General features: G+C 46.9%; 2 protein-coding genes across 2 annotated transcripts; both read left to right on the forward strand.

Annotated features, from left to right (window-relative positions):
• The first annotated feature begins 4,448 nt into the window (after nt 1-4,448).
• On the forward strand, nt 4,449-7,534 carry ppa1a (inorganic pyrophosphatase 1a). Its single transcript, XM_037463874.2, has 11 exons — nt 4,449-4,798; nt 4,949-5,013; nt 5,463-5,516; nt 5,681-5,800; nt 5,893-5,979; nt 6,059-6,185; nt 6,254-6,381; nt 6,525-6,610; nt 6,866-6,935; nt 7,132-7,171; nt 7,253-7,534. The coding sequence occupies exons 1-11, from the start codon at nt 4,738-4,740 to the stop codon at nt 7,279-7,281; spliced, it is 867 nt and encodes a 288-aa protein (XP_037319771.1). The 5' UTR covers nt 4,449-4,737; the 3' UTR covers nt 7,282-7,534.
• Nucleotides 7,535-8,176: 642 nt separating this feature from the next.
• On the forward strand, nt 8,177-12,969 carry sar1aa (secretion associated, Ras related GTPase 1Aa). Its single transcript, XM_037463876.2, has 7 exons — nt 8,177-8,307; nt 9,380-9,452; nt 9,779-9,898; nt 9,996-10,061; nt 10,586-10,689; nt 10,785-10,916; nt 11,031-12,969. Exons 2-7 carry the CDS (start codon nt 9,395-9,397, stop codon nt 11,145-11,147), a joined length of 597 nt encoding a protein of 198 aa, XP_037319773.1. The 5' UTR covers nt 8,177-8,307; nt 9,380-9,394; the 3' UTR covers nt 11,148-12,969.
• Nucleotides 12,970-13,227: the final 258 nt, after the last annotated feature.

Genomic DNA, 13,227 nt, shown 5'->3' on the forward strand with positions numbered 1-13,227 from the left:
CGGACTACTCAGTGGATTTTAGACTGGCCGCTGCAGAAAGCGGGTGGAACGACCCAGCCCTTCGGGTTGCCTTCCGAAGGGGACTCTGCGAGGCAGTGAAGGACCAGCTAGCTACACGGGAGGAGCCCGCCTCCCTCGACGACCTCGTCAGTCTCGCCATCCGCATCGATGGACGCCTTAATGAGAGAAGGCGGGAGCGAGTTCCCCGGGGACCCCTCCCTATCCCCCACATCTTCAGCACACGGGAGAGGAACCCGGTCGCCCATTCGACTTCCCCCAGTCCCGTCCGGCCTTCCACGTCACAGACAGCGACCGAGGAGGAGCCCATGCAGCTGGGACGCACGCGCATCAGCCCAGCCGAACGGGAGGCCCGATTCAGGGGAGGGCTGTGTCTCTACTGTGGCCAGAAGGGGCATCGCATCAGCGGCTGTCCCACACGGCCAAAAGATTAGGCTCACCAGGACCCCGGGAGATCCTAGTGAGCCGCCTTTCGTGTTCCCGTAGTCCTGCATCACCTAACCGGCGGGTTAGCGTCACCCTGGCTTGGGCAGATCAACGGATTACGGTAGGGGCCCTCCTCGATTCAGGGGCGGATGACTGTTTCCTGGATTTGGGTTTCGCTGTCCAGGCTAACATTCCAGTGAGGACACTGGAGAAGCCTTTGGAGGCCTTTGCACTGGACGACCGTCATCTAGCCCGCATCACCCAATGCTCCCACCCAGTCTCCCTCACTGTGGCGGGTAACCATGTAGAGACCCGCCAATTCTACCTCATCCAGTCCCCGTTGGCCCCAGTGATTCTCGGGTACCCCTGGTTCGTGCAGCACGAGCCACACATTGCCTGGTCCTCTGGGACTATTCTGGAGTGGAGCGCCTCCTGTCACGCCCAGTGCCTCCAGGCAGCTCCAAGTCCGTCACCCCGCCCGACTCCCCGTGCCCCTTCCCCGGACCTTTCCGCTGTCCCTCGGGAATATCATGATCTGGGAGAGGTTTTTAGCAAGTCTCGGGCTCAGTCTCTACCTCCACATAGGCCATACGACTGTGCAATCGACCTCCGCCCAGGGGCCCCCCTTCCCAGCAGTCGGTTGTACAGCCTGTCCATTCCTGAAAAGGCCGCCATGGATGATTACATCTCGGAGTCAGTGGCAGCAGGGCTCATTCGGCCTTCATCCTCCCCGGTGGCAGCGGGGTTCTTCTTTGTGAAGAAGAAGGATGGGGGTCTCCGACCCTGCATTGACTATCGCCAACTAAATGACATTACGGTCAAGAACCGGTACCCCCTCCCCCTCATGAGCTCCACCCTCGAGCCCCTGACCCAGGCTGCCATCTTTTCCAAGCTGGATCTCCGGAGCGCCTACCACCTGGTCCGGATCAGAGAGGGGGACGAGTGGAAGACCGCCTTCAAGACACCCCGAGGTCATTACGAATACCGCGTAATGCCATTCGGCCTTACCAACGCCCCGGGGGTTTTTCAGGCGCTCATGAACGACGTGCTCCGCGACATGCTGGATGAGTTCGTGGTTGTGTACCTCGATGACATCCTGGTGTTCTCCAGGACTCTCGAGGAGCATGTCCAGCACGTTCGTCGGGTGCTCAAGCGTCTCCTCCAGAACAGACTCTTTGTCAAGGCGGAGAAGTGCCGTTTCCACTCCGCCTCTGTCGACTACTTGGGTTTCATTGTGGAGAGAGGGCAGACGCGGGCCGACCCCCGCAAGATCCAGGCGGTGGTAGACTGGCCGAGCCCTACGTCGCGAAAGAAGTTGCAGAGCTTTCTGGGATTTGCTAACTTCTACAGAAGGTTCATACGGAACTACAGCGTCGTGGCAGAACCCCTCACCAGGCTGACCTCCTCTTCCCAGCCGTTCATCTGGTCCCCGGCCGCCGACGCCGCTTTTCGGTCACTCAAGAGGAGGTTCACTAGCGCCCCAGTGCTGCTCCATCCCGACCCAAAACGACAGTTCATTGTTGAGGTGGACGCCTCGGACACCGGGCTGGGGGCAGTCCTTTCCCAACGGGCGGTGGGAGATCAGAAGGTGCACCCCTGCGCGTTCTTCTCCCGGCGTTTTCTTCCCGCGGAGATGAACTACGACATCGGTAATCGGGAGTTGCTGGCAGTAGTAGCTGCTCTGGGGGAGTGGCGCCATTGGCTGGAGGGGGCAGAGCAGCCATTTACCATTTGGACAGACCACAAGAACCTGACATTCATCCGGGCGGCCAGGCGTCTCAATGGGCGACAGGCTCGTTGGGCCGGTTTCCTCAGTCGGTTCAATTTCTCCCTGACCTATCGTCCCGGTTCCCGCAACATCAAAGCGGATGCCCTGTCCCGACTACATCAGGGGGGGGGACTGGCCACCGAGGAGTCGGCACCCATCGTCCCCGAGACCCGGGTGATCGGCATGGTGGCCTGGGGCATCGAGACTGTCGTGAAGGGGGCGCTGCGCTCCCACCCTGCACCGAGTGGCGTACCCCCACGTAGGCTTTTCGTCCCGGAATCTGTCAGGCCCCGGGTACTTCAGTGGGGCCACGCCAGCCAGTTTGCCTGTCATCCCGGGGTCCACCGCACCTTCACCTTCCTAGCTCGACGTTTCTGGTGGCCCACAATGAGGAACGAGGTGAGGGACTTTGTGTTGGCCTGCCCAGTTTGTGCCCGCAGCAAGGCCTCTCACCAGGCACCTGCCGGGCTGCTGCAACCCCTCCCTGTTCCTAGCCGTCCCTGGTCCCACGTGGCCTTGGACTTTGTGTCTGGATTACCGGCCTCCCAGGGTAGGACGGTGATATTAACAATAGTAGATCGGTTCAGTAAGGGGGTGCACCTGGTGGCCCTCCCCAAACTCCCTTCGGCGTCAGAGACGGCGGACCTCCTGATGAGCCATGTGTTCCGGCTCCATGGCCTCCCCCAGGATGTGCTCTCGGACAGAGGACCTCAGTTCATATCCCAGGTATGGCGGGCATTCTTCAAGGGGTTGGGCGCCTCTGTCAGTCTCTCTTCTGGTTATCACCCACAGACTAACGGGCAGACGGAGAGGATGAACCAGTGTGTGGAGACGGCACTCCGCTGTGTGGCTGCCAAGAACCCGTCCTCCTGGAGTCGGTTCCTCCCATGGGTTGAGTACTCGATTAACTCCCTTGTCAGCTCTGCCACAGGTCTCTCCCCTTTCGAGGTGTCGCTGGGGTACCAGCCACCGCTGTTTTCGGCACAACAACCTGAGGTGGCAGTTCCGTCGGTACAGACTCATCTGGACAGATGTCGTCGCATCTGGGGAGTCGCCAGAGCCGCTCTACTCCAAGCGGCTGAACGTAGTAGCCGGGGGGCCAACCGTCGCCGGAACCCAGCGCCAACATACCACCCCGGGCAGAGAGTTTGGCTGTCCGCCAAGGATCTTCCCCTGCAGTCAACCGCCAAGAAGCTGGACCCCCGTTTCGTGGGCCCCTTTGAGGTCACGAAGGTGCTCAGTCCTGCCGCAGTGAAGCTGAAACTACCGGCTTCTATGCAGATCCATCCTGTGTTCCACGTATCAAGGATTAAGCCTGTCGCCTGCAGTCCTCTGATGCCTCCTGCCCCGGACCCACCTCCACCCACAATCGTGGATGGACACCCTCAGTGGAGGGTTCGCCGACTGTTGGACGTTCGGCGTCGGGGGCGAGGGTACCAGTTCCTGGTGGACTGGAAGGGCTATGGCCCGGAGCACCGTAGCTGGGTATCTCGCCGGCTCATCATGGACCCGGGGCTTCTGACCGCCTTTTATCGAGCCCATCCCGAGAAGCCTGGCAAGTCGCCGGGTGGCTCCCTTGGAGGGGGGGGTAGTGTTAGGGCTCGACCTGCCAGAGAGTCGCACACCTGACGCCGCTCTGCTCATCGCCACAGCTGCAGCTCGTCAGCTCATCCCACAGGGAGGTTAAGAAGCAGATCTGCCAGTGGCTCGCTGTGAGTTCGTGCTCTGTGTTTCCCCAGAGAGGGTTGATTGTTCTTCCCCTGTGCTCCTCTTGGAAACCCTTCCGGAATTCCCTACGCAGAGTTTTTGTTTTCCCTGTGAGTATCGTGTGAGTTTTCATTTTTTTGATTGGACTAAGAGCGCCCACGGACTAGAGAAGTTTTTGGAGTTGCCTTTTTTTTGTTTTTTCTCCCCCCTGCCAATTAAGGAGGCAGTTCTCGTTTTTTGGTTTGTTTCTCGTATTTGGTTAATTTGTGAAATAAACTACGCCGTTTTCCGGCTAAACCTAAGCTGTGTCTGGTGTCGTGCACTTGGGGTCAGAGACAATCCATAACAGAGGCCACCTGTCTTTGGAGAGGAAAACAGATAAGTCCCCTCAGGTCATGTTGTAAAAATAGGCCCACAATGTTACGTTGTCAAATAGTGACAGAAGTCACAGCCTGGGCACTAATCCCTGCGTGTTAATTGGTTTACGGCTCGCACCGCTCAGCTCCATCTGTTTTGGGTCTGACTCTGAACAGCCACCGCTTTGCAAACGCACAACAGGGCAAAGAAGCTTCACATCCAGGCCGCAGCTCGTCGGCCACGGAGGACGGACTTCAGCCATCCCACACGGGAACTAATTCAGCTCGGGTTCCCTTGGCTTTACGCTTCTTGTCGTCACATGCTCGCAGTGTCCAGGTATCTTGGCTTAAGCGCTGTGCCCCCCCCCCTCCCCCCACCCGTCTCTGGATGCCTGTCAGTCAGGTGCGTCTTAGTGCTCCGGTATTAGCCCACAGTGGGAGAGCTTGACGGCAGCACCAGACATGAGCGTTACCACGGAGGAGAGGGGCAGGCCCAACACCAAGGAGTACCGGGTGTATTTCAGTGAGTGCAGCTCTTTGGGGGGGGTGGGGGGGACTAGGTTGTGTCTTGTGGATAATTTGACTGTAATAGTTGCTTGATAATTTGCAGCATTGACGGGTACTCTTACGCACTTTTTAAAAAGAATTAAAATAATTTTGTTCTTTTTCACAGAAAACTCAGAGGGCAAATACATCTCTCCGTTCCATGACATACCCATCTACGCAAATGAAGCCGAGGTCAGGTCCACGTGGCACACTCGTTGCTGAAGGGGTTTCATTGAAAAGCGCAGCTGCATTTGTACCGTTGGGAGTTTGAAAACTTCTTGCTGGGGCTGTGATGTATTCATGTTCATAAGAATACATTCATCATTTACCTCGGGTGGCCAATGTGACCCCAGTCCCTATTTCTGTTTTGCCTTCTGAAAAGTGAAGAGCAATCAGATGGAGTCAACCGTTTTGCAGTGGTGAACAGATGTTGTGACCCCTGGGCGCCATAGTTACCGGGCCGCCTTTACTGACCTTTTAGTATCCAAGCTTCGGTTGAGGCACAGATTGAAATAGTAAAAAAAACGAGTGTTGTGTTCTTAAAAATATGTATCTGAATAGTCTTTGAGGTTTTACCCACTGTATACATCAGATACAAATGTAAAGACAATTAATTGTTGGCATTTCCGTTCATCTTGCAGAATATCTTTCATGCAGTTGTGGAGGTTCCAAGATGGACAAATGCAAAGATGGAGGTATATATATAATATAAATGGATGCAAGTATTTGAAATATTATATTGCATATACTGTTGAATAAATATAAAGTAAATCTAATCCTTTGTCACAGACATAGTTTGGATTTGTCTACACACTTGTTACAGTGTATCTTTTAATATCCAAATTTCTGTTTGGATCAGATTGCCACCAAAGATCCTCTCAATCCGCTGAAACAAGATATGAAGAAGGGGAACCTCCGTTATGTAGCGAATGTGTTTCCTCACAAAGGCTACATCTGGAATTATGGAGCTATTCCACAGGTGAATTCCATAAACAACACTCAGATACAACAGGGAAACAGACTGTGTTTCTGCTTTCTGCTCCATCAAACAGAAGCTTTCTCCTTTCACAGACATGGGAGGACCCAAACCACAAGGACAGCGACACAGGTTGCTGTGGAGACAATGATCCTATTGATATATGTGACATAGGAAATAAGGTGACTGGCATCTTGGAAGAAACAGATTTGAAAAAAACTGTGTGCAGCTTTTTTTTTTTACATGTCTTTGGTTTTTCAGGTGTGCTCTCGAGGAGAAATAATCCAAGTGAAGGTTTTGGGAACTCTGGCTTTGATCGATGAGGGTGAAACAGACTGGAAGGTCATTGTGATCAATACTGAGGACCCCGAAGCGGCCGACTTCAACGGTATGAAAATCCTGTAATAGGCAAGGAAAGAAATATCTGTAATGAGTCACACAAGCTATTTGTTGCAGACATCGATGATGTAAGACGACTGAAGCCTGGATACCTGGAAGCGACTGTTGATTGGTTCAAAAGATACAAAATCCCAGACGGGAAACCAGAAAACCAGTTTGCTTTCAACGGAGAGTTCAAGGACAGGGTACACCTTTTACACTTGGATTCACAGGATTAGTGCTGCGGTTTACAAATGTCAGGACATGTTTTTAAGCTCCATAGATTAAGTGATGAAATATTTTTAGAGAGAAGATTGGAAGGCCCATTTTTTTAAATGGTCTTTTCCAGGACTTTGCCATTAAAACCATAAAGAGCACCAACGAGTTTTGGAAGGCGCTGATATCCAAGAGGACCAATGCTGGCGAGTTAAATTGGTGAGAACCTACTGCATCATCCAGACAGCAAAAGAGGCTAAATGACGCTGTTTTGGGCTTCCTGTCAATATTTCTTGTCATAACATCACCAAGAGAGTGATCAAGAGGACTTCTACCTATAACTGCCATCTTGATTTGTATTTTTACATTAGCATAGCACCAGATGCAGTAGAAGGACTCATTACGGGAGTCTTGTCTGTATTTTATTTAAACAATGAAAACATTTCCTTTTGTTTCATCTCCTTCTTGAATCAGCATGAACACCAGTGTCTCAGAGAGTCCATTCTGCTGCTCCGCTGGAGACGCACAAGCTGTGGTTGAGTCTGTAAGTATGTCTTAATTTCTTAAATTCATGTGACCATCTTAATCCCTGTCTTTTGTGAGGCATGTGTTGGGCGTAAACGCGTGCTGTTTAACCTGGAAACAGACCATAAGAGATGATCAATAGTGACAGAAGACACTTATGAGACCATTCCCTCATGCATCCGTTGAGAAAAGAATAACATCAATAACTTTTACAGACAAGCGCTTTTGGAGCCGAAGATCCAATTCCAAGCTCAGGTGAGTGTTTGAATATTTATTAGTTTTATTGCAGCTATATTTACTCTAGGAAATAAAAAAATGCTTTATTTTGTTTCTCAGTCGATACATGGTACTACTATGAGAAGTAGGAGGATAAATCCTCGGCTGAAAACGCCCTTCACGTCTTGCTCCCTCCATCTGGTTTCAACACATCAGAGGACCACACAAACTGGATGGATTGGTTCATATTTCATGTTGCATTTAATTGATTCTCTGTTTACACAGGACATGTCTGATGCCGTTTAAACGTGCTTGTTGTGTGATTGTGAAATATTAGATTTAAGACATATAGTAGTCACCTATAAGTTCAGACTTGACAAAAAATTACAATAAACTACTCTAAACCCAAGGCTTTCGGGTATTGTATTGATTTTATTGCCAAGACTATTGTCATTATTACCACACATTTAGAATGTTAAGTTAATAATTGTGTACTATTAGAAATAACCTATTTTGGTGCGGTAGGAATCATTTCTGTGAATTTACAACTCATTGCACTACTGCCTATACGGGCAATTCCAAAAAATAATATGATATAGCAAAACAACAGGTTATTAACTGGTTATTAAGTATTTGGGTGGAAGTGGATAAAAAAAGGGGATGCTTAGGCTCCAATGAAACAGTCTAGAGGCCTATATAGTGTGGTTTTACAGTGGGATACACACTTCATTGTTCTCCTGCTCATATCAAACCAGGTAAAAGTGCTCAAAGTTGTAGTTTTTTTCCCTGTAATCCACCTCATTTGATAAACCAATAATACTGGTAACAGTGTAATTTTGCAAGTTAACATGACGCCTTTAAGTATTTGTCTTGTTTGTCCCTCCTTGCTTTTTTCTATTCACACAATGTGCATGCCATTAATTATGTTCGTTTAAAAAAACGGTTAAAAACATCAACAAAAATAGTTTTAAGGCAGAAGAACAAAACGCTGCGGCCCCTTCGATACATTCCTGCTCAGCAAAAAAAGTCTGATGAGGGCGCTGCTGCGTCATAGTGCCGCAAAACCAACGTGGAATTCCAATACGTGAAGAAGAAGAAGCGGATGTCTGATTGACTGTTTCCAAGGAGACCGCCGATACTGCTGTATACGCTGGGCTGCTGGTAAAGGCTGAGGGGTAAGTACGCCGACGTTAATGTTGGAAAACAATTCTGACGTAAATTCTATCAAATGTACAGCGCTGTTGACTTTGGTTTATAATACATTCGTGCACAATCGTTTTTGTTGCCCTGACACGGATGCGATCGGACCAGAAAGTTCCAGAGGGTTAAGGTTTTAAGCTAATATGCTAATGCTAACTAGCTTTAAAAAAGCGTCATCTAACGTTATGTCTGTCCACAGCACATTGTTTCAGGCTAAACACAGACAGCTACTTGACTACAGATGATTGTGTGTTCTTAATAGTATTAATATTACACTGTTGACATGACTGTTATTCGACTTGATTATTTAAGGTTAGCAGAATTTAGCGTTGCTACATAGGAAATCTAATGTTAGCTAGCTGGCGATAGCTGCCTCCAACGGCCATCACAAATATTAGCGTTTGGAGTTTGATCCAACAGTTAATGCTGGGTGACATTTAAAGATTATTATATTTTACTTATTGGTAACTAGCCGCCACCTGCGCGTGGGTACAGTTGTGCGATGACATGCCACGTATACCGAGTCCATGATAACGACACCAGTGTGATGTAACTTGATGTTAAGCAATGACAGACCTTCATCGGGGCAGGCACGTTGGCTCGTCAAAGGTCAATCAAATGTAGATAACATGGGCTAAATTCCATCAAGTGGCTCAGTCAGCCACGGCAGCGAGGCCGCACCCCCATCCCCTCCCCCAGGACCCTAAATCCAGCTCACCTCCACGGATTGGGGGATGGATTTGTTTCTGATGTTATATATTACACGTTTAATTTTCCTGACAAAATGTCTTCTGCGTTCAAGTCTATTGGTCTGTAAATGAACACTACCGCGTTTAAATATGACCAGTGCTTCATAAGCTGCTCCAATTCAGTGACACATTATGTTTTTGTGGAGTCGACGGGCTTTTCAAATATCTTGTCCATCTTACTTACTACTACGTACAGAGAGGAGCAAAAATAACGCAATGCCAAGACAAGCATTTCCTTTTTTTTTGGCCACTCAAAGCAGTATTATGTGACAGTAATCTGACTTCTTTTTTGTTTCAGTCAAAGAACGTCAAGATGTCTTTTTTATTCGACTGGATCTACAAGGGCTTTAGTAGTGTTTTACAGTTCTTAGGTAAGTGCTGAGTGGGCTTTTGAAGGATTGTTATGAGGTGTAAAGAGGAAGTAATACCACCTGTTCTTTATTTGCTGTTGCTCACTTTGAGGAATGGAATTGGTGATACAATATTGACTTAAACTAATCAGTGTGTATGGAAAAGAGACAAAAAAGTAACACACAACCATAGAGCATGAAATGTAGCCTTTCCCGGGAGGTCCTCACTGCCTCAGTGATTGTTATCATATTGGATCTTTTCCTCCGACGGGAGTAAGCAGGAGATGGATTCTACCCATGGAAATTTGAAGGTCATTTCTGATTCACTTGTGAAATATATCTTCCAGGTCTGTACAAAAAGTCTGGGAAGCTGGTTTTCCTGGGCCTGGACAATGCCGGTAAAACGACGCTCCTACACATGTTAAAAGATGACCGACTTGGCCAACATGTGCCGACGCTGCATCCAAGTAAGGAAAGATTAAGATGGTGTTCACATGCCAAGTTGGAATGAATTCTACTACAATTACCAGCTTTACTGAACTTATTTTCTTTTTTTCCTCAAAGCTTCAGAAGAGCTCTCAATTGGTGGAATGACATTTACTACATTTGATCTGGGGGGTCATGTACAAGGTAAGATCTTATTAATTTTTTTAATATACAAATATTTGTCTGTAGACTCGCAAACATACTTCAAAATTAAGAACAACTAAGAAGAGAGGGTTGGCACAGGAATAAGTATTAGTTACTTGCAATTACCTCTACAAAAAGCTTTCTCAGTCTTGTCAATATGCCCCAAATTGCCCAAATCACTGTCAATAATCTTTACTGACATTAACGTTGTACGTCGCTTTGGATAAAAGCGTCAGCTAAATGACATGTAATGTAATGTAATGTAATTAAAAACATAAAAAGGTTCAGTTCTTCGGTCTGCCACATGGTGTCTCTGTGACCGGTGAGATATAACAAGCCTTTCAAATAAGCTCAGATAGAACCACTAAGTCTACAACATTGATCCCATTTGAATGGAATTTGTAGAGTTGATGCATGAATGCACATTGATGTATAAAATGGCAGAAAAAGTACATTTTGCAGGAATTTTCAAGGCCTCCCTTCAATGACGCACAATGCAAAAACTGTTTTCTCTTTGCGGACAGCTCGGCGAGTGTGGAAGAACTACCTCCCGGCTGTGAATGGAGTCGTCTTCCTTGTGGACTGTGCGGACCACGACAGACTCTCCGAATCCAAGACTGAACTGGATGTAAGCTCAAACATCGCAGCGATACGGTGTTTCCCACCAGCACCACTGACCGTTAACTGTAGATAATGATGGTTGTGCTGCTGTGGTATTTGCAGGCTCTCTTAGGGGACGAGACCATAGCCAATGTACCAGTGTTGGTGTTGGGCAATAAAATTGACCGCGCTGAGGCCATCAGCGAAGGAGGGCTCAGAGGAGCTTTTGCTCTCGACACTCAAGTTACCGGAAAGGTAAGGCGCGACACAAGAAAAATAACACAATCTTTCCATCTATGTGTGAACACAAGCCCTGGTGCTTAATGGGCGGGATCCTCATTCGTCTCATTTTTTTTTTGTTCTCAACAGGGAAATGTCTCTTTAAAGGATCTGAACGGCCGGCCGCTGGAGATTTTCATGTGCAGCGTGTTGAAAAAACAAGGCTACGGTGAAGGGTTCCGATGGTTATCTCAGTACATCGACTGACACGCCTGGAGCTTAACCAGAAGGGATTTTCTTGACACATCTTCACGAGAGCATGGCAAAGACTCTTTGCCCCCTTTGCCAGTGTCAGTCAGCCCAAATTTCGGAATGCAACAGCGTATCAAGAGCATATTCTTTAAAATACTTTATTTGGGATTTGAAGGTTTCTATGCAAACTTTTAAAGTGGTTCATAGTGAACTGGCCCGCCTGGGTGATTAATGTGGGAATTAATTCAGTTGTCTAATTCCGTGCTATGTAAGGTTACATCATACCTAATTACAATACACAGGCAGACATGCATTATGCAAGAATGTAGACGCACATACATCAATGTTGCATTATTTAATATGGAATAGACCAACTGTTGTAGTTGTCTTCATTAGGGAAGCACGTGATGGAAATTAAGAACTCTTGAGGGATTGGGTTGGGTAGTTTCATGTACGTCTGATGTGATATTACAATATATAACTAAATACAGAAGATTCATTTGAGTTAGTTTAATCTAATGATACTGAGCCACTGCCTTCAAAGCGTGTAGCCAAAGATGTATGCTAATCACTTTGGGTTTAGCTGGAAGAGAGATTGGACTTCAACAAAAGATATCTTCCATGCTGAGCACTGAGCCAACACAACATCGAATCCCCTCTCGAAAGCAAACGCGCAGATGAGACGGCACGTCCCACTAATAACGGTGACGGGGATGAGTAAACCGAGTGAAACGAAACAGCTCACTGATGGGCAGGTTGCGAATCATTGGCTTATCAAGTTCAGTGTCTCGACAGAATTGGCATGTTTATTTTTGCACATTTTTGTATACACGTGTCGAACCAAAGTGACGTTACAGTTGCGTTGAAGGCAGCTATTTCCAAGAGTGTTGGACTGAAATACGTCTTATCTTTGGCTTTGGGCTGTCAGTACAGAACTCCTCGATAAGATGTCCATACGGAACTTTCATGACGTTCAATGGCTGCCCTTGCTTTATTATATCAATGTTGTAGTAAGTAATTGTCCTTAAAATGTTGGTAAGCAATAAAATAGAATAACCAACTGACAATCTTACTCCTCTATCTGAGAGTAAGATGGATTTCTGCAGTTCTGAGCCTGTTCATTTAACCTTTTTCGTTATTTAATCTAAAAGCATCTATAGCCTGAACAATCAATGTGCATGTAATCAGCATGCAGGCTGTGAAACAGGGTTAAAGCGCTGCAGGTTCTGCACTTTTTGAGTATTTGAAAAAGATATGAGAGTGCACTTGCGAATGTCAACATGCTGACCCCGTAGATTAATATTCAAACCTTATTCTGGATGTTTGGGTCTGTACACGTTAAACATTTTTAAAACGACCTGGTAAAGTTTTGATCCTCATTATTAGAAGATGGAAATAGATCATAGTGAAGAGAAACATTTGATCACTGTACCCCACTTATTATTTACAGCATACCATGTTTACGGACTTAACATTTTACCCATTCAAATAGGCAGGGGTGTTTGTGACTGGGATAAAAGAGAACATACATGAGAAATAGATTTTTTACAACAAATATTGCGCATTTAGTGAGATAAAAAACTAATTTCCCCTTTGAACAGTGTTCCTTACCAGTGGCCAAACTCCTGTAAATGATGTATAATACAGATGTAAATGTTTGTACAGTTACTGCCTGTAAGCCGACATTAATAAAGTATGGAAATTGTTTATAGTTGATTATATTAAATTCATATTTGCAGCAATTATTTGTGCAAATACTTCAATGACATCATGCTGACATACGGTTCTATCCATGTGATGATGTAATAAAAAACAACTGTCTTTTGGACTCAAATGACCATTTGATATTTTTGTCACTTTTTTCATACAGAGAAATCTCACAAGTGTTACAGTTTTAGATTATTGAAATATACCTTGTAATAGCAGCGATACGCTATTCATTTGGTGTATTCCATTTTTGAGCGAGGGTTTTAGCCCATCACTAAGATTTTCCCTTTTATTGTCAAACATAATTTGTAATCGCTTTAACCACTAGGCTTAATTATTGCGATTGCTTGATTGCGGCTATTGCAGAGTCCTGCTTTTATGGCTTTCA

Source organism: Pungitius pungitius, chromosome 21 (assembly GCF_949316345.1).
Source record: "Pungitius pungitius chromosome 21, fPunPun2.1, whole genome shotgun sequence".
NCBI classification, from domain to species: Eukaryota; Metazoa; Chordata; class Actinopteri; order Perciformes; family Gasterosteidae; genus Pungitius; species Pungitius pungitius.